The 20778-nt window shown below is 36.7% G+C and overlaps 1 protein-coding gene across 2 annotated transcripts in view; it reads left to right on the top strand.

The window, feature by feature from the left end:
* cep85l (centrosomal protein 85L) overlaps positions 1-20310 on the top strand; it is a 66058-nt gene extending 45748 nt beyond the window's left edge. For both annotated transcript variants that reach the window (XM_084433026.1, XM_084433025.1), the window contains exons 4-13: positions 7969-8054; positions 10189-10306; positions 10390-10587; positions 10974-11126; positions 13036-13190; positions 13496-13613; positions 14846-14896; positions 15089-15196; positions 17290-17458; positions 18484-20310. In XM_084433026.1, coding sequence (XP_084289152.1) covers positions 7969-8054; positions 10189-10306; positions 10390-10587; positions 10974-11126; positions 13036-13190; positions 13496-13613; positions 14846-14896; positions 15089-15196; positions 17290-17458; positions 18484-18647 — 1320 coding nt within the window. In that variant the 3' untranslated portion in view covers positions 18648-20310. The remainder of the gene's footprint in view (positions 1-7968; positions 8055-10188; positions 10307-10389; positions 10588-10973; positions 11127-13035; positions 13191-13495; positions 13614-14845; positions 14897-15088; positions 15197-17289; positions 17459-18483) is intronic.
* The last annotated feature ends 468 nt before the right edge of the window (positions 20311-20778 follow it).

The raw sequence follows: 20778 nt of genomic DNA, 5'->3' as shown, positions 1-20778 counted from the left end.
AGGGGGCACTGGGAACTTTCTTGCATATTTTCTTTTTCATTATTTGAGTTCTATTTTGAGATAAAAACATCCCAAAGTTCTCTTCCTTATAAGGAGCTCTGTTCGCTATAGACGAGAAGCTTTAAGAGATTGAAGAGGACATGAGGAATGGAAAAGTAATTACGATGGCATCCAATTTCAGTGTAGTCTCCGGCCAACGCGAAACAGTGTTTTTTTGGCGAGGTCTGGATGAACACCACTTGACCAAAACCATAAAATGTCAATGTCTAAAAAGCACAAATGCACACTAGTGCACTAGTTTGAAGGTTGTTTTGATTAAAAATGATAATGTACAAGTGTTTTCACCAGGCTTTAGTCTCCCATGGATAACTAGCTTCATCAAAAATACTTTTTGAAAAATGTTTGCTGTTGAACACCACGGCTATGCTTGTAAACCAGGACTAAACAAGCATAAACCAATTGCATGTAAATTCATACACTACACAAATTGGTATAGAAACATTTTAATTTCGAAATTGATAGTGAATTTCACAATTATAGGCAAGTATTTTCTTGTAAAACATACTCTAATGATCTATTTTTAAAACTTTTTTTTATCGTCTTTTTCACAGATTTTTTTTCCCCAACAACTCCTTGAAAGCATCTCAGTTCTTTGTGAATGTGCATTAGTTAGCATACAAGTTGTTCTCACTACCATAATCCCAATGCAACAGGACATCGAGTGTGCTGTTTGGCTCGGTATACATGCTGTTCTTTATGGACAAGCTCATTAAAATGGAGGAGGTCAGTCCTCTGTGTTGACCTTGCTCTCCGTACCTCGTTTGCAGAGTGTTTATGGCGTGTTAATGCCTGGTTGCCATGCGCATGCATACACATTTGTCCATTCGCCTGTGCCATGCCCTCTGGCCAGTGCTGGAAAGTTTGCTTGTTAGGTGCAATACATCCATGTCTCAACTCATTGTTCAGCTTAGCACACCCGCTCCCTGGATCCAACAGCTGTCACCAGGCCACACCGCACAGAGGTGCCTTTGGGCTATAACAATGTGTGTGTGTGTATACAGTGACCCCAAAAGGTATTTGGACACTCAAGTGACACTTAAAATGTCTGAATGTCACTGCAATTGCATTACATACCAGTGGCATCTGTAAACAAGAGCTTTTATACATACTTTTAAAGGTGCCATTGCATGGATCATTTTATTATTTTAGAATGTTTCCTGGGGTGCCCTTATAATGTTAGTATGTTTTTTAGATCAAAATTTGTTATAATTTAGAAATAAAAGGCATTTTTCCTAGCCTGATTTTAGCCTCTGATTTGAACGCTCTGATTGAAGGGGCGTGTCTGTGTGACTTCAGTGTAAACGCCCTCTGCTGTGATTGGCTGCTGTGAGGCTTCAGTGTAAGCCTGTTGAGCACGTGAATGAAGATCTTATCAAAACCGAGATTTAAATAAGAAGGAGAAAATAATGGTGTTTGAGACTCACTGTATGTCATGTCCATGTACTGAACTCTTGTTATTTAACTATGCCAAGATAAATTCAATTTAAAATTCTAGGGCACCTTTAATTAATTGGTGCAACTGCGATTTTTAAGTCATTTCTCCTCAAGTTCACACACAGATGTTAATGTGTCCGAATGGAGGTTCTCATCTTGAACAATATTTTAACAGGACTCCATGGTAGAAGAGATATTGTATCTCAGTGGGACCTTCCTGGTATAAAATAAAATAAAATAAAAATATTAGCCTAAGTGTCCAAATACTTTTCAAGTCTTAGTTTTGAACGCCTAAAGAAAAATCTTGTTTGAAAAAAAGTATCACTTGGCATTTTTAAATGTCCAAATAATTTTTGGGACACAGTATATTCAGTTTTATCTTTGTGCTTTTTGTTTTTTATGTAACAAGTATTTTGGATCTAGAATAGCTTAAAGCAAACACTTTAAGAGATCACCTGCATGTGCTAAACACCGATAGGTGATTCTCATAAACTCTACTAAACTCCCCACTGCATCGCAAATGTCCACAGCACTGCCTTAATGGCCAATTCTGAGTACAGTCACCTCGAAAGGAGCCAGCGTGTCTCCCCTGTGTTGCCCCAGCTTGCCAAGAGGTTGATGGACGGCTGTCTGGAGGGCCTTCGAGAGAGCGCAGTGGCAGGGTGTGATAGAGTTCAGGGAATTGGCACCAGATTAGCTGTGCATTGTGGCAGAGTGAAACTGTTCAAGTGCTGTAGCCGAAAGCCATCAGACCTTTCCTGTGCCCTTTGGTATGTTTGAGAGAGTGGATTTGACTTGTATTCTGTTCACCAAGAGTATCAGTCCTCTGCGAAAGAATCGCTCTTTCTGATGCCTACCAGGCTATGCTTAATTTTTAAAGAGTGCTTTAAATATTTCCATTTTAAAGGCCTTATTAAATCTTTTTCTAGCTTTTTGTCCATGTCTGTTTGCTTTGAGTTCATCTCTATGCTACTCCTAAACATTGACAATTAACTTAAAAACATTTCAATTTATTTATATTTATTTTTTAAGATTATATTTATGGATACACAGTACATTGGTATTGGTTATCAGCCAATATTATTTATTTATCAGTATCAATGTCAGCCAATATTAGATATTTGATTGCTCATTTCTGCCTGTTTTTACATTCAGATTATCTTTGCTACCATCTAGTGCTTACAGCATTTACAATGTTTTATATGGCTTGATTGATATTATTTTTATAATATATTTTTCATAATAAATAATATAATTTCATATGTGTGTTTTTTTTTACACAAAATAGTATACAATTGTATTTAGAATTCTATACTTTTAGAATTCATCTGCACTGGTCAAGTGATTTTATGGGGTGTTTAATATGGATCTTTTTCATAGAGTTAATGTTTAGTAGTTAATAATAGAATATGCAGAGGCTGTTTCTCCATTGTCAAATGAAGACCTATTCAAAGATGCTGACTCGAGGGGAACAAGAACCTAAGGGAGTTTAATTAAAGATACAGCATTTAGCATTTTCTGGCCTCCATCTACTTTAATGAATGAGGTTCCTTCCTCAAGCAGCTGTTCCTGTCTCAGACGGTTTAAACAGCTGTGTCCTGGAAAGAGACAAACACAACACTGCTGTCAGGAACTTTGAGGAGCAGGTGGAGGAACAAGTTTAAACAAACTCCTGACTCATAAAGCTTTTAGTTTATGTAATGGCATAAAATTAGGGTAAACACAGACGTTTATTCCCATTGTATGCCCACTTGCCAAGAGGACAGGCGTTCTTTGGGCTGATGCATGTTTTTAAGGAACATTTATCATAAAAACAGAGACAGATTTTGATGCCATAAATCGGTGCAGACCTATAACAGTCTGCATTTATGACCAATTTACTGGCCTAGGGTCAATATAGTATCTAAAGTCCTGGTCTTGATAGGAATGGCATGGTACTTTTGGCATGTGGTAACAACACCTCCTGGAGAGACAAGCTGGTGGGGAATGACAGCTATGCCTGGCCTACATGCTCTCCACTCTTCAACATAAATCCGGGTGGCCAGATGCATGGAGATTGGAGACGTCACAGGACTGCTGGCTTTCCTTTGGTTCAATGGTTGAGCTACTTCCACCTGTCACAGGAAGCCAATTAATACTATTAAACATAATGAGATCATTAATGTCTAAGGTTCTTATAACCATCAGATGTTGCCCTGTTAGACTGGTCAGTTTTGCTTTCATATTCGTTCTCATAATCGATCATAGGTTTGTTGTGATGAAATTAATATAAACTAGAAAAAAAGCCTGTGGAAGGTGGAATGACCGAAATGTTGGTTTACCATTAAAATATTTTTGTGATGAAAGAGTAGTGTGCTGGACTTATATTTTTCAAGCTTAAATAAAGTATGCTGAAGCATCATAAAAATAGTCTATACAACTTTATGGTCATTATGTATGAAAAACATTGAAATCAAAGTCTTTAGTGACTGAAAATCATGTAATTCGGCCCCCTGGTTGAGAACTACTACTCTAAATGATTAATTCACGAAGGAACAAAGGATTTTCAGTCAATAACAACTTAAATTTCTGTCTGTTTTTCACATAAACATGGTGCACAAGTCGTATATGAACTATTTTACTATACTTTTATGGTGCTTTTGCACCCTTTTCATGCAGAAAGAGACAAAAAGTCGTTCTTGTTTACATTTTTGGGTGAACTAATCTTTTAAGAGCGAATAGATGGAACTGCCTACTCAACTTCCCCTTATCCATTCCCTGTCATCTGCTTCCCAGCCTGTTTGTTGTTGCTGCTGCCAACCACCCAACTGGTTATGGACTCCTCCTGCGCAGCTCGCCATGTACGAGTGCTTGGTGCTCTGAGCTCACATACTGTGGAGATTTGAGCCAGTTTGTTTTGTTTGACTGTTAAAAATATCCCCAGCTATGTGAGGAGGTGAGGGAGGCCTGGCAATGAAAGTGGCACCACTTCTTATCACCACTCGGTTTGCTGCGGGGACTAAAATCTCTCCAGAGGCAAATAAAGGCATGTTTGCAGACTCGAGTGTGCCACTGATGTGTGCCGCATTTATAGGGTTGGCATTTGTGAGCCTGGCAGCTGGTCAAGTCTGCAGAGTTTGGTCAGGGAAACAACATGGACTATTTTAAACAGTTGATGTAAAAGGTTAATATATCTGATAGCTGGTTGTCCGCGGTTGCTCCTGTGCAAACCACATCAGTTGAATATATAGTCCAGTGGACGGTGGTCCTTGGTCTCATGGATAAAATGTACCATATCCCATCCACTGTTCCGATTATAAAGATTCAGTAAAGATGTACAGTATGTAAGGATGTAATATAATGAAGTAAATAAATTAATATTTTTTTAATTATTAATGATTGTATTTAAAAGGGGTGGTATAATGCCCCTTTTTACAAGATGTAAAATAAGTCTCTAATGTCCCCAGAGTGTGTATGTGAAGTTTTAGCTCAAAATACCCCACAGATCATTTTTTATAGCATGGTAAAATTGTCCCTTTTTGAGGGTGGACAAAAACGCATCGTTTTGTGTGTGTGTCTGTTTAAATGCAAATGAGCTGCTACTCCCGGCACAGTGGGCGGAGCTTCAAGAGCTTGTGTGTGTTAGCAGGCAGACACGCATTTACATTATTGGCAGAATGTCAGAAACTGTACTGCCTTTTGTGTTCAAACCAAATTTGGACAATAATGGAGACTCAAGAAGAAGTGACAACATCTAGAATGCAACAGGACGTTTCTGAATGGTTAGTTCAGTGGTTCTCAACCTCTCCTGCAGGGACCCCCTGACAGGCCATGTTTCTGTTTTAACCCTGAAATGGCACACCTGATTCAATTAATGAGTAGTTATTAGAGTAGGAAGAGTAGGAATTAGTCAATTAATCAATTAGTCAACTACTCATTATGCCTTTAATTAATTGAATCAGGTGTGCCATTTCAGGGTTAAAACGGAAACATGGCCTGTCAGGGGGTCCCTGCAGGAGAGGTTGAGAACCACTGGGTTAGTTGATGAATTTATTTAGTTATTTTACTATCTCCAAGTCATTGATTAGCATATTCTTTCATGATAATCTATAAATTACTTGTGTGGGAACTGTTGTAATGTCTACAGTGACATGCTATTGCATTTGCGTTACGTACTGTATTGCAATAAATGTGAAAAGACGACAGCTTGAGCAGACTCACAAATGTGCTCTATACTACAACAACTCTTCCTCTTCTCAACACTGCTTGCATGTTCCCGGGGGCGGGGTTTATGTAAATTTTAGGGTTTGTGATGTCACTAACCCGGGAGGAATGTTGTGTAGTCCCTACCAGCCGTTTGTTGTAGTCCTTAAAAAGCTATTTCTGTAAAAGAAAATATCTCCCTTTGCTTTGAACTTTGAGCGTTGTAACTTTGCAGATGTTGTTTATTCTCAAACAGCAACATTACACACTAACTAAAGTTAGAAAAGTGAAATCATAATCAACCACCCCTATAATAAATGAAAACAAATCTCTCTCTCTCTTTCTTTCGGCTTTCTCCCTTTTTGTCAGGGGAATAATCCACACAGATGATTTGGCACGTTTTACGCCAGATGCCTTTCCCAGCACTGAGAGTGTACTAACTCTGCAATCCCAGTGCTAGGACACACTCACACACACGCTAGTCACTACGGCCAATTTACTTTGTCTAATTTACCTATATTGCATGTCTTTAGAGGAAACCCATGCATTTAATTTAAAATATTCATTGTAAATGATTAAATTCATTTGAAAATCTTTCTAAAATTGTAAACATTTGTTAATTTAATTTAATCCCGAATATAGATTTGTATGGTATATTAATAAAGTAGCGATTTAAAATATTTTTTGAAAAATATTTCATTTTTATGTATTATCTTTTATTTGTATCAATATTTTAAATATTAAATATATACAAAATTATATTAAATAAAATATGTTTTATTATTTGTATGTATTATTTATTTGTTTATATTGTATTATTTTATTATTAATTATTTTATTTATATTTTAGGTATGCTTTATAATTATATAATGATTTGGTAACAATTTAGAATAAGGTTTTATTTGTTAACATTAGTTAAGTACTTTAGTTAACATGGACTAAGAATGAACAATTCTTCTACAGCATTTATAAATCTTAGTTGATGTTAATTTCATCATTTACTAATACATTATTAAAATCAAAAGTTGTATTTGTAATCCTTAGTTAATGCACTGTGAACTAACATAATAAAAATACAACTGTTCATTGTTTGTTCAACTAATTTTAACAAAGATTAGTTGCTCATTTTTATTTAATGTTAGTTAATACATTAACTAATGCTAACAAATGAGACTTTATTGTAAAGTGTTACCAATGTTTTTAAAATAGTTTTTAGAAATATTTAGAAAGCTCTAGAAATTGAGCAGTTTCACATAAAGCGGCTGATCATTATTACCCCAATGTCCCATATATTCAGTCTCAACAGACTTCCCTCAAGCTGTGTTGAGTATAGAGTCATCCTTCTAAGTCTGCTGTATGTTTGGAGTAAAGCATGACATGTGACCTTATCAGTGACCTCTTCAGCAGGGTCCTTTCAGCTCCTCATGGGGCCATTTGCAGGGTTCCCATTTAGCGGCTTTATGACCTGTCACCCTTCACTCAAACACGCACGCTGAAGATTGTGTACATACTGACTTAAGGGCTATGGGGAAACTATATGTTTGGTGTGTGCCTGTTGTTTTTCATCACCTTTCAAGGGAATTCTAGAAATCAGGCCTGGATTATGACATCAGATCCGAGATGATCTTGTTTTATTTGGGGACACTGTTATGTTCAGTTAGCCCCTGCTGACAGGTTACTGAACTACACCATTACAAGAGCAAAAAGCATCGTTCTCCATTGACAGCCATTGAAAAAGTACAAATAATTATATAATTATAATACACATATATATATATATATATTTTTTTATATATATATATATATATATATATATATATATATATATATATATATATATATTTATAATTTATATATTATATAAATATTTATATCATTATTTATCCTAACTATATATATTACATTATTATAAATTGATTATAAACAAATTAATATAGCCTAAATTCTAAATAAATAGATATATTTTATTACATTTATTTGCCATTCAAATCACATACTTCCAGGGAGTAATGCGCCTCCTTGGAAAAACCAAGTAAAGTTAAAACCAAATTCATAATTAGATTCAGTAGTGCAAAGACTCGCTGTCATCCTCCAGGCGAGAAGAGACCTTTACGAACCCCCTGGAGTTCTTCACTGGAATGCTGCATGGCTTCGGTGGCAGTTTGTTGCCGATGGTGATTATGATGACAGAGTATGCTAATTACTGTGTGCTTACCATAAGTACACGCTAGCCTGACCCCGCGTGTTTACAAAATGAGGAGTTCTAATGCTGTAATTATTGTTTTGTGCAGATGCTGAGTGGAACTTCTCTCCCTGTCAATACTCTGGTAAAGATTAAGGAGGGACTCCTGAGGCAGAGGGAACTGGAGATTGACCGGTGAGTAAACAAAGAAACTTTCTGAGTGCTTATGAAGTCGTACACAAAGAATAAAAACTATTTATCAGGGCGTGTATAGAATATTATTAGGGCTGTCAAGCTATTAATTTTTTTCAATATAATTAATTACACAATGTGGTGATTAATTAATGGCAAATTAATCACACATCAAATTTGGCTGAGAAATTACCCCCAAAAGGGGTAATTTCATTATTGTCATTATTGTGTTAAATGAGAAAAGTATCAAATAGACATTTTACAAAAAGTATAAAATGATTGAAACCAGGGTTTAAATTGGGCCAGATCTTCTATTCAAGAATAAAAAAAAATAGCAAATTATTCCTGGTTGTTGTCAATATAATCCACTTATGCTTCGATAAAGCAACGCAATGATTATGGTGCAAGATGCTGCAAACACAATGATACATGATGTAACGGCAAAATATGTCCGTCTGATGCAACTAAAAAATGACTCAACCTTGCCAAGAAATGTCATGCAACTGCTGTCAAAACAAGACCTTTCCTGACCTCCCACGTAAACAAAGTAATGGATTCATCCATTTTTGTCTGTAGCTTTGTCATTAGCTCATGTTTCTGGGGAAGGGGCAGATGTTTCATTAATAGCATTTCATTAATTTAACACAACGTCAGCTGTGCTCAGGACTGTGACCCTGTAGTGACTGCTGTGACCTTGAGCCGGTTGTAATTATAGCATCATGCCGTCACCCATAGTGTTGCTTTGCTTTTAGGTTAGCTCTGACAGACGGAGCAGTGCCACACATGCCACAGAGCAGACGGCCACTGTTCAGTCTGCTGTTTCTGCTCACACACAAACACACCGCATATCCCTGCCAACAATTACACATGAGGAAACGAGCACGCTTTTAGCTGGGCATCACTCTCCTTTTTGTCAGGCTTCTAAATCCAGTTTTGCTGTCCATTTATATATCGCGCATTTACAATTTTGTTTACATTATTAAACTAGCTGTAAGCAATGCACGTTCTCTTTCCAAAACCCCACCCTATAGAAATAATCAGGAAAGAGACAGCATCAGGATCTCTCAATGTCAAAAGCAATCAAAGCAAAATAGAACAAAAGACTTAACCAACGACTGCTTAAACGCTGAATATGGCATTAAACCTGAAGGATTTTTTTAAGAAACGCTTCCTGTTTCTCATTCATGCGGTGCTTTGTGAACATGAAAAAGTATTTAGTGGTAGAAATGATCTTCTGATTTGTAAAAAAAATAAAAAAAGATTTAATATAAACACAGAAACACATGAAGACCCATTTATAGTACTATGTGAGAAAAATAGAGTGTGATATAAACACAATTACATAATTAGATTTTTATGCTGCCATTGTACTGTACTTTGCAGTTATTTCTTACAGTTAATACATGGTTACATATTACTTACAATTAATCTCAGAATTAAAGTAATACTGTCACATTCATATATTATTAGTATGTAAAATTGTCCTATTTTACACATTTTTTCACATTTTCTTAGAAATCACATTTATAGAATAAATATACATTTATATATATATATAATGTGGATGAAAATATCTGGTGAGTGTGTGTGTGTGTGTGTGTGTGTGTGTGTGTGTGTGTGTGTGAGTGTGTGTTATAGAAAAATTTGGCCACATAGTCTAGGCTTATCACAGAGACAGTAACTCATATTTCAGAACCCTGAATTCATTGATATCCATCATGTTAAAAGGACATTTTTCCAAAAAATTAATGGATTAATGCACCTTTAATGGATAAAAAATATGTACCACAAGATGATGTTGCGATCAGTTCACTGATTTTGCTGGGATTTTACTATGCTGAACTTGATTTAGGAATGTTTAACCACACACTCTCTTATTTTGCTCAAAGGCAGAATATGTCCAAACCAAGCACAAGCACACTTTAAAGTGTCATTACAAGTGTAAAAACATTTCTTATGAAAGCAGTTGTGCCTCCCACATCACTGCGACTGCCTCCAGCAAGCATGTACTTCGCTCTCTAAAGGAATTTTTCAGCGTACTTGTTTTTAAAGTGCTCTGAAGCAGAGCTGTCCAACAGACTGTGAAACTAAGTAAACTAAGTGAATACTGAGTGTCTTACTGATTTGCGAATTCTAGGCAAAAGCAGCAAATCCTTCAGCTTCATGCCAGGATCAGGGAAAACGAGATAAGGGCGCAACAAGTCCTTCACAACCAGAGGGGGCGCTATGATGACTCCTATATGCTCAAGGCCAAGGTATGTCTCATTAAAATGAATTAAATAGGAGAAAATACTTTTATAATGGCAGTAAAAAAAAGTGCTTCTTTCCACCTTTTTAGGATTCTCCATATGACAGTCCAGTATCCGGCCAGAGTCCAAAGTCTCAGCTGCCCGAGCGACTGAGCCCACTGTGCTGTGAGAACGGAGAGCTGGGGCGTAAATTAGCTGCGGCAGAGCTGGAGGTCATCCACCTCAACGAATTTCTCAAACAAAATACACAGAAATACACCGAAGACATCAAGAAACTGGAGGAGAAGGTTAGAACTTCTAATTCAAGACGTGTGAATGGTTCTAAAGGTCTGTGGTACCAAAATGTTTGAACATTTTGGGTCTCATTCACTAATAATTGCTTGTATTACTTAGTAATTGTACGATCAGAATTCACAACACGACACGTGCATTCGCACATAAATCTAATGTTAATGAATTTTCTGTTTTCTAAATGAGCGACTGCTTGTCCAAGGTTGGTCTTTTGCATAAAACACAGCTTTTTAAAACCAGATTACAGCCCTGTCATTAGCCAGCTGTGCATATGCGTATCTCCATCTTTAAGCAGAGGAACGTACGCACGCTTACTAAATAAGACCTATTGTTTCACATGCCCTACTGAAGCTGAACAAAGATGCTTTGTGCTTCCGATCAGATGAAAACACGTGACCGTTACATCAGCAGTCTGAAGAAGAAATGCCAGCGCGAACAGGAGCAGAATCTAGAGAAGCAGCAGCGCATCGAGACACTGGAGAAGTACCTGGCAGACCTGCCCTCGCTGGACGAGGTCCAGACACAGGCTCAGCAGGTACGTTCCGTTCTCCGTCTTTATTGGAAAGTCTTAAACTGCTTGATTGTGTTTTACATTCTACAAAATCATTACCACTGGGTATTGAGACAAGTTTCACCATTTGATTCGATTTCGATTCACAAGCTCGCGATTCGATTCAATTCCAGTTTCGATTCAATTTGATTCGACATCGATTAATTGGGGTACAGTACATGGAAAAAAAATATCTCAGCTAATGCTGTAAACTATACAGGAAACCCCAGTTGGTACATTACTATAATATTAAAGGTTAAAATTAACTGATTTGTACAGGTTACTAACTTTTAAATTACACTTAAGGAAGTTTATATAATAATAATGTTATAATAACTTTTCAATGACATGTTTCTACTCGTTCTTTCTAAATATCTGCTAAATGACTAAATGTAAATGTAAATGTAAATATAAATATTTAAATGGTGCCTGTATTTATTTAAACATACATTAAATATTGAAGACCAGGTTAGTAAAAATACAGTAGATATGCAGTATAGTGCATATATTTATCAAAATGATCCTCTCTAGAGTTTTTCTAGACGTTGAATCGCTTTTCTGAGTTGTGTAAATGTAACATTAGATGACCTTGTTTTTCAAGTTCTTCTTTTGATGTCTTTCTGCAGCTGAAACATTGATTGAGTGATTACAAACCTTCTTTTGTGCTGTTACTAGTAGTAAAGCAGAATAGATGATCAGTTCAGTTTTGTTCATTCATTAACAGACTAAAAGATCCATTCTTGGGATTTAAGAATCGATATCGGTTCATCAAAATGAGAATCAAATCAAATCGAGAAATCATTATTTTTAACACAGCCTTAATTAGTACTACTTCTTTTTTTCTGATTACGATTCCAACACCTCAGATGCCACCTTTTCAAAGTTGGTCACAAACTTGTCCACAAACTTATGCCTCGAAAATCAAAAGTGTTCTTGGTTCAGTTAATGAAGGCATAATTAACGTCTCCTAAACCAACATAGCAGTGCCAGTGCCAGTCCCCACGGCGTTCTGCTAATAGATCAGCGCAAACAGCTGCTAATGTGATAGCAGGCACTCTGCATTATGTTTGGGAATAATCTTACTTGTGGTTTATTAAATCATTATTTTGTGCGGTTTACTAGTATGCACAACCGTAAGAGGATTAATATTATCTGACAGTCCAACAAATGTTTGGAGTCATATTTTTCTTACCACTTTAGCACAATTTGAGGCATCTCTCACTTTGAGCCAGACATTGTCTGTGATATTGGATTAAATGCAAAAATCATTTTACTAATCAATATATTAGACTTTGGCCTTTTAGTAAAAAATATAAGAATAAAAAAATATAAATTTGTATAAGACAAACTCTTAGCAAAACTCTTGAATTAATATATTTTATTTAAAAAAAGTTCTGGCCAATATTAGATTTAACTGAGTGAAGTTATCAAAACTAAGAAATAACACAATTGAAAGTATGAGAATTATGTAGTGACCAAAATTGGTTGAAAAAAATCAAATCTAACATTTATAAATTATTTTGTTTTGTTTCTTTCCCCACTTACAAATTTGTAAGGTTTATACAAAAAAACAAAACAAGAAAAGCTTCTTGTCAGTTGGATCAGAAAAATAAACGCATAACCAAAATAAAATAATAATAAATATTAAATTACTAATATTCTAATAATGCACTTGTGTCTTAAAAAATGTTTGTTCTCAATTAAATTTACCTTGATTTAGTGATGGTACATATTTACTGGAAAGCAAGACAAAAATAATGATTACATCCAAAATAAAACTGCACTAACCATATGTAGAATAAACATTACAAAACAATGTTTATAAAGGTGTGTAGGAGTGTTCAAGCATTGATGTGCAGTAGCATTACTGTATTCATCTCCGTCCGTTACTCAGTTGCAGGAAGTGCAGGGGAAGAAGCAGGCATTGGAGGACACCGTAGCCCATCTGGAGAAAACCCTGGAGGAGAACCGAGCCCTGCTGCCGGAGAAAGACGCCCTCATCGAGACCCAATCCAAGCGGGAGAAAGAGCTTGTGGCTGCTGTTCAAAGGTACTGCACTTACTCGCCCGCTCTATTGAGACGACCTCACAGCCAGAAGCATTGCTTTTGATTTGGTTTCTTTCTGAAAGCCACTTTTTATATACAGAGTGCTCAATCCTTGTTAAGTGAGCTGAAGATCAAAGCGCTGTGTACTCTTTTTAAAACATGTAAACATGGGGATGAAATCAGGCCAATCATCAACTTGGAAAGACCACAGCAGCGTTGATATATAAAAAGGAGCTGTCGAGATTTCTCTCTGCCTTATTTGGTTTTACTCACTGAATGATAGAGTACTGTAACACATCTTGTTGTAGCCTACAAGAGAAGGTGGAGAAGTGTTTAGAGGATGGAGTACGGCTGCCCATGCTGGACCTGAAGCAGCTGGAGAAGGAAAACACTCGACTACTAGAACAACAGAGCCAGAACAGCCTGGTACTGATCTCCCATGATGCACCTAATGACACTTACCAGTACAGTTTTCATCATTCCTTTTATGCCCAGATTTCTCTATAATACATTATACTATAAATCTATAAGACAAAACATGTAGGTATAAAGAGACAGTGTATATATATATATATAAGAATTTCTGTTCTCTTATTATTTACAACCTAGTGAGCTGCCTACCTTGACACCACTTGGCATCATATGCGCATTCCCACATATGATGGCCAAAAATGCTGTCTAGATTACATTCAACCGTTCAAACATACTAGTCAAAGCTACCTATTTCAAGTTATCAATACTAAGAAATAACCAAACCAATGGAAATGACCAGGGCTTGACGTTAACACCCTCCAACCTGCCAAATGCGGGTGGATTTCAGCAGTGGTGTGTAACAAAGTCACTCCTACTAGCCAATTTGGCAGGTACATTTTATATAGAATATATACATTTTTCAATTGTAGACTTAAAAAAGGCATGGGAAATAAGTGCAATGTACTGTTGTCAAAAATATAGCTTTTTTGAATAGATGCACAATACCAGCTTCGCTTTCTTGCTTTCTCATCTCTCTGACAGCGAGTTGGCAAACAAACCTGCCTCCCCTCTCTCACTCATTTCATTTGCTCCGGATGAATATTGTCTTGAATTTCGGCATGGGATTGCGCATATTGTGCATAATTTTATTCATTCCTGCAGATTTTGTACGCACACCCAAAGTGCGCATACATAACGTGCAAATTTATTGTGCTTAAACAGTCAAATACACACAAAATAATGTAAAAATGCCATTGGTCATGTGTAACAGTATAATGGATCAGTGTGTCAGGTCTTAAAGTGACAGCAGCCTAATACACCTGCTGCCAAATTATGAGATAATATAAAAAATATCTATATGGCAGTGTTTTCCCATGGTATCGATGTGAAATTGCTGAGTGGCTAATAACTTTGGAAAACCACTAGCCACAGTGGCTGCTGAGCAAAAAAGTTGATGTCAAGCCCTGGCAGTGACCAAAAATTGTTGAATAAATCCAAAACAACTATGTTTTATTTTATTTTATTTCATGTAAGTAGTCACTTTTTGTCTTGAGATGCTTTTTAAACAGTATTGAAGGCCTCCACCGGTATGTTGGAAACTCGTTAGCTGCTTTTCCTTCTCTGTGCATTCAAATTATACAAATTTCACAGTTGTGTAATTTGCCATTTCTTGGTTGTTGTTTCAGTTGATCGACAATCAGAAGGAGCAAATTGACAAGCTCACTCTGGAGATGTCGGTAAGATGTCATTTTCTACCTTTTGTTCTGGAAGCTTGAGGACAATAATCCTGGTTTGCATTGTTATCTCTTATTCTTGGAAAGGATGATGGGACGGTGTCTCGCATGTTGATGCTTATGTTGAATAGTGTAATCAAAGCAGGCTTGTTTAGAATGCACATCATACAAGCGCTGTCTTTCGTCCTCTTTCAGGCCCTGGAAAAGAAGTTGCAGAGGGAGAGGGGGATCACGCAGGAACTCCGCAAACAGCTCTTGGAGCGCGAGGAGGAACTTGAAACGCTCTCCACAACTCTTCAGCAGGTACGGCACTCCAAACCACCCACAAAGGGACTCTAAAGTGCTGCCAAGACCTTTTCATCCTAAACGATACAGATGAGCCCTGTGGCGGAAGTTAGAAGCTTGATTGAAGGCTCATTTTTGTGTCATTAAATTCTCCGTCCTGCTTTTCGTGGCAGTCGAGTCATGAATAACCCAACTGGCCCTCAGCGCGCTATTAGAATTCAGGACGTCATTTTTCACCGCGCCGTCTCAAGGTGAGGGAGAACAGGAAGTTTCACCGAGCCGCAGTCATGCGTGATCCACACAGACTTTCACAGAGATGACAGTGGAGCCGAGCACAGAGACCGTACATCATACAGAGCTGCAACAGGGACACACCAGATTATTAGCATGGATTCTCTGACTTGGTTTCTTGTGCGAGACCCACAAGAAATGACCAAGTATAACAGATCCCATGTAAAGGGATATATATTCTGCATATATTCTTACACAGTGGACAGTAATTTGGTTCCCTCACAATGTAGTTCCCTATCATTTTAAATCACAGATCCTGGAAAGTTAAACAAAAAGTGTGTCCTTTCCAAGCAACTGTTACGTAAAAAAAGTAGCTTTACACTATATTTGTTACATTTTAGAGAAGATTTATATTTTGCATTAAAGCAAATCTGCATTAACAGATGTGGTTTGCTATCGTTCAGGTACGCTACTGTTAAAAAGTGCGGGTGGTAAGATTATTCTCACCAAGGCTGCACTTATTTGCTCAAAAATATTGTGAAATATTATTATAATTTAACATAACGTTTTCTGTTTTAATATATTTTATTTTAATATATTCAAGAAACATTTCTTAATATTACCAATAGTGACAATTGTTGTGCTATAGAAATAATTTGGAACATTATAAATTTCTTTACTGTCACTTTTGATCCTTGATTAATAAAAGTTTTTAAAAAATATTTCTTTATTATTGAACAGTAGTGTAGGTACTCAGTATGTGATTTCAGATGTAGCTTTTGTTTTATTTTTTCTTAGATTTGTGTGTGCAGTTTTGTTGTGACTCTCATTAATTGACCTTTACTGTGTGCCCAGTTTTTTCTTCTTAATTTTTTTTGTGTGGAAATTCTAGAAGGTCTGACACTATAATTAGTTGCAAACATATACTAAACGTCGAGTAACAATATTAGCTATGTGAAATTACTTGCAAAGCTGATTGATTATTACTATTTCAGAAAATCCACGTGTTTAAAAGTGCATCCTCTATGAAGTCCTCTTCCTTTTTTTAATAGTCCTAATCAGGGTTATTATTATAACTGAAACTAAAACTAAAACCATTAAAAAAAATTATACTTAAAATTTTCTTCTTTTTTTTTTTTTACATTTCAATTAGTTTCCCATTTTCATTAACTCTATAGACATATGAAAAAAAAAGTACAATAACAAAACCACTAGAATTACTACACCTTTACCTAAGATTAAAATGAAAATTATAAATATGATCATCAAATCTAATTCAAACTCTGAATAAAAACTGTAATAGCATCTCAGTGGTACTAAAATAGCACTGGTCCTATTGAACAATGCACAGAACGTTTCTCTTCAGGTTAGACGAGTTCCCTCCTGATGAGCAGATTTTATCCCACCGTCCCCAATAGGTCATGGCATCATTTCTCCTCCACTCTTGCTATTGTCCCGCTGTGTAAATGCCAGAAATTCCCCCTCCCACTGTTCGATTTGGCTAGTTTTCACAAACAGTTGCTTGTGATTTCGTTCTTGTGCTCTGAGAAATAAGAATGTGTTCTGCTGGTAATCTGTATCGGGACTCACACAATTGTTAAGCTTAGTCACCAACTTTATTGTCCAAAACTCTGAAAGTTCTTCCCACACTACGAAGGACGAGCGTAAAATGCTGAAATAACACTTCTTTGTGTCCGTAATAGCATTTGAAGGTGAAAATAGCGATTCTCTCAAAGCCCCAGTGGCGAATGTGACGAGCCAGGGCTTCGTTGTACTTCCATAATTTAAATTGAAAGTCCCTTTAAAGGCTCTGTCCTGATTCCCCCTGCTGTGTGACACAGGGAGGAGTGTGTAAAGCCTGGCTGTTTTTATCTCCACAGAATGGAAGGCGGGCAGACGAGGAGACCCCCGGGCCGTGTCTGAAGGAGGCCGGGCCCCTGTTGAAGGAGATGTCCCTGTGTCTGCTGGATCTTAAGGGCCTTTGCAGTGTCCTCACACAGAGAGCTCAAGGCAAAGAGCCCAACCTGGCCCTGCTGCTCGGCATCAAATGTAAATACTTAATCAGAACATATAAAACTCTTACAGTACGCTTTCATATTTTGTATTTATTTGCATTGAGTAGTCCAGCATAAGCCTGTTTGATTTTAAATTAGATATTAAGGTATTAAAGTTGTGTGCATCTCTAGTCACCTTTAGCATTTTTAATTTTAATTTCATATTTGTTCTTGCTTCTTATTTAAATTCAATATTTAAAATAGAACACTCAAATCAAGTGTTTTGAATGCTAAAAGTGCATCACAACATTATATTGCACAGTATGAAAAAATGCTTGTCATTTTAAGATTCGCTAATGAGTGTTATTAAATTATTAGTGTTTTTAAAGTTTAGGGTCAGTGTTTTTTCTTTAATTCAGCAAAAAAGCATTAACTTGACCAGAAGGGACATTAAAGACATATATGTTACAAAAGATTTGAATTTCAAATAAATGTTCTTTCTGTTCATCAAAGAATCCTGAAAAAATGTATTACAGTTTCCGCAAAAATATGAAGCAGCACAAGTGTTTTCAACATTAGTAATAATAAATGTTTCTTGAGCAGCAAATCAGCATATTAGAATGATTTTTGAAGGATCATGTGACACTGAAGACTGGAGTAATGATGCTGAAAGTTCAGCTTTGCCATTCGCAGGAATAAATTACATTTGAAAATACATTAAAACAGAAATTTGCTATTTAATATTATAGTTTTTACTGTATTTTTCATCAAATAAATGCAGCGTTGGTGAGCATGAGACAAATATCTTACCGACTCAGAACAAAAGTTATCACAAAATCTTGCTCTTGCTAGTCAAAAGCGCTTTTATTAACTGTTAGTGCTATGCTAAGCTAGTGACTGAAATGTTTCATTTGACTCATTTAGCTTCTGTAATATGTGAAACGTGATGTGTTTAAATGACGCGTCAACATATTTTCATAATAAATACACAGTCAAATGATGTTGCATCATTTCTAATGTAGCACCACATAAAGTACCCACAGCCAATAGAATGAATATTCCCGATTGTTTTTTTCCCAGCTATGGGCTGCTCGGCGGAGGAGAGCGAGAAGCCGCTGATGGAGGACGGTTTGCGGGTCAAGCTGGTGGAGGTGTGCCAGCTGAGGAAAGACATTGACGAGCTGCGGACGGTCATCTCGGACCGGTACGCACAGGACATGGGTGAGAACTGCGTCACCCAATGACACCCGACTCTCCGGAGGCTTCCATCTCGACACAGTGCTTGTAAAGGGAGAATAAAGTCATCCTGATAGAAACAAACAAGGTCTTTCTGACCACTAAAGGTTGGACCAAGCTGTGAATCCAGTTTACGAGGATGTCTTTACAAGACGTTTGTTACTTTTTTTTTGTTTTCTTGTGGACGTTGAATCTTCAAGGAGTTTGAATGAATAATGTGTGTTTTTAATATATTTATTGAGACTGTTGGAGTCGTCTTTGAGGGAAAGTGGAGCAAGTGGTGTCCTAAAGTGCCTTGTGTTCCTGTTTCTGTACCTCCAAACTTCATGAAGTCACAGTCATTTTTACCCAAAGAAGCTGGTCCACCCTCTCCCCCTTCAGCTACAGGTCGCGGGTCGACATTCAGGATCCTCGATCCTCACCCCGAACTGAAGGATCCTGCATCTCATCTGAAGGACATTTGCGCTTCCATAAAAACTAGCGTAAATGTTTCGTTTAAAAATAAAAGACGGCAAAGGAATCCAGGTTAATCTATTCAGGACACCGTTTAACTTTTTAATTAGCATAAAATATGAGCTGCTTTTTCAACGCTGTGGCACAGTTCAGTTCAGAACAAGTTGCACATGTTGAGTTCCAAAGTCAGACAGGAAACAGAATGTTCTGCAGATTATACACTTCCTGTGACCTCCTGACAGTTTATATACTCCAGATGATACATTTAGTCCTTGTTACAATTAGGAATATGGATGAAATCAATGCAAAAACTTGTTCACTCAGGTATTTTTAGAGTTTTCTTTCATTTCAGAAGAGATTCGACTCTTTAAGTGCAAGTTCATTTTGACCCCAAGCTGAATTTTTTTTATAGTTGATAATGTAAAGTCCAGAGATGCGGTCATGTCAACCTCTGCACACGTATTTGCATCAAGGTGATGAATGTTTGAAATATTTACAGTACAAATGTCAATTTACTGCTCATGTATTGTGACTGATCTCATCGTATTTAAACGTATATTAAGCATGTTTAGAATTCCAAATGGAGGTTTTGTCATAATATCTTGTGCATGTGCATAGCGTTAGAATTAGTTTTCTTTTTTATGTAAAGGAATCGATTAGCTAAATATTACAAGTATACTGTGCTATGCAACCTCACATTAACCAGCATTTATTACACATTTCTGCAGATATTTAATATTGTTCTGTGCCTTTTAGAATCTATGCAGCTGAACGACAGTAATCGAAGGGTATTTTCCATAACTGGCAGAGACTTTATTTCACAAGCCATATTCACAAGCAATGCATATTTATTCTCAGGCAAAGAGATGTTAATAACCTGATGGAGAATGTATGTGGTGCTCTTCATTGTGCATTACAGGACAGTGTGATATCTGATAGCATGCTGAATTGTGTGTATATATATATATGAGAATATAAAAGCAATGTGCATTGATTGACATGACCGACTCGCTGTGCACTGAAAGCCACTGGTTGGCTCAACAGTATGTTTGAACTTCACATCAGTCTTTTAAATCTTAAGCTTTTCATTTTCCAGCTAGATTTTACAAAAGCCAAAGGTCTATTTATGTACTTTTTTTCCTCAAAAGTATTAACTATTTTTCCATTTTGTAAAATGCTTTTCATTTGTACAAACGTTAAATAAAGTATTTTTCTACATTGGTTGGTTTGTTTTACGGAGACAATGTGGATCATGCAGTCAAAGACAAGTTTGAAAGATGGGCACGAGCGCCGTCGACTCTTCCGACAGTTTAAAGTGTGTCGTCCTGATTCAGTATCTGCGGCCGGTCAGATAAGATGCTGTCAGGCTATACGCCAGTCTCATTCTAACGTTATTTTAATGTCTAGTCAGACATTACACTGTGCTCAGAGGCGCATGCTGTATATCACTTAACTATCATTTACGAGCATGCAACATCGTAGTTACATTTTAAATCAGCAAGTCATGAAATAAAAGTGAATCACCAAATTAAAAAAAAGTATCTGGTATGTCATGTGTTAGCTGGGAAGGATTTGCATGCAGGTAGGATGTTTATTCTAATCATCAGGATCAGTGTAGTATTGTGTATTCAACATGGTCACTTGTTTCCATAACCCCAAAATGCCACTATTTTCACTTTGTGTTAT

Source organism: Rutilus rutilus, assembly GCF_951802725.1.
Source record: "Rutilus rutilus genome assembly, chromosome: 15".
Lineage (NCBI taxonomy): Eukaryota > Metazoa > Chordata > Actinopteri > Cypriniformes > Leuciscidae > Rutilus > Rutilus rutilus.
Note: the sequence above shows the minus strand (reverse complement) of the source record. Positions and strands in the feature narration are given on the sequence as shown.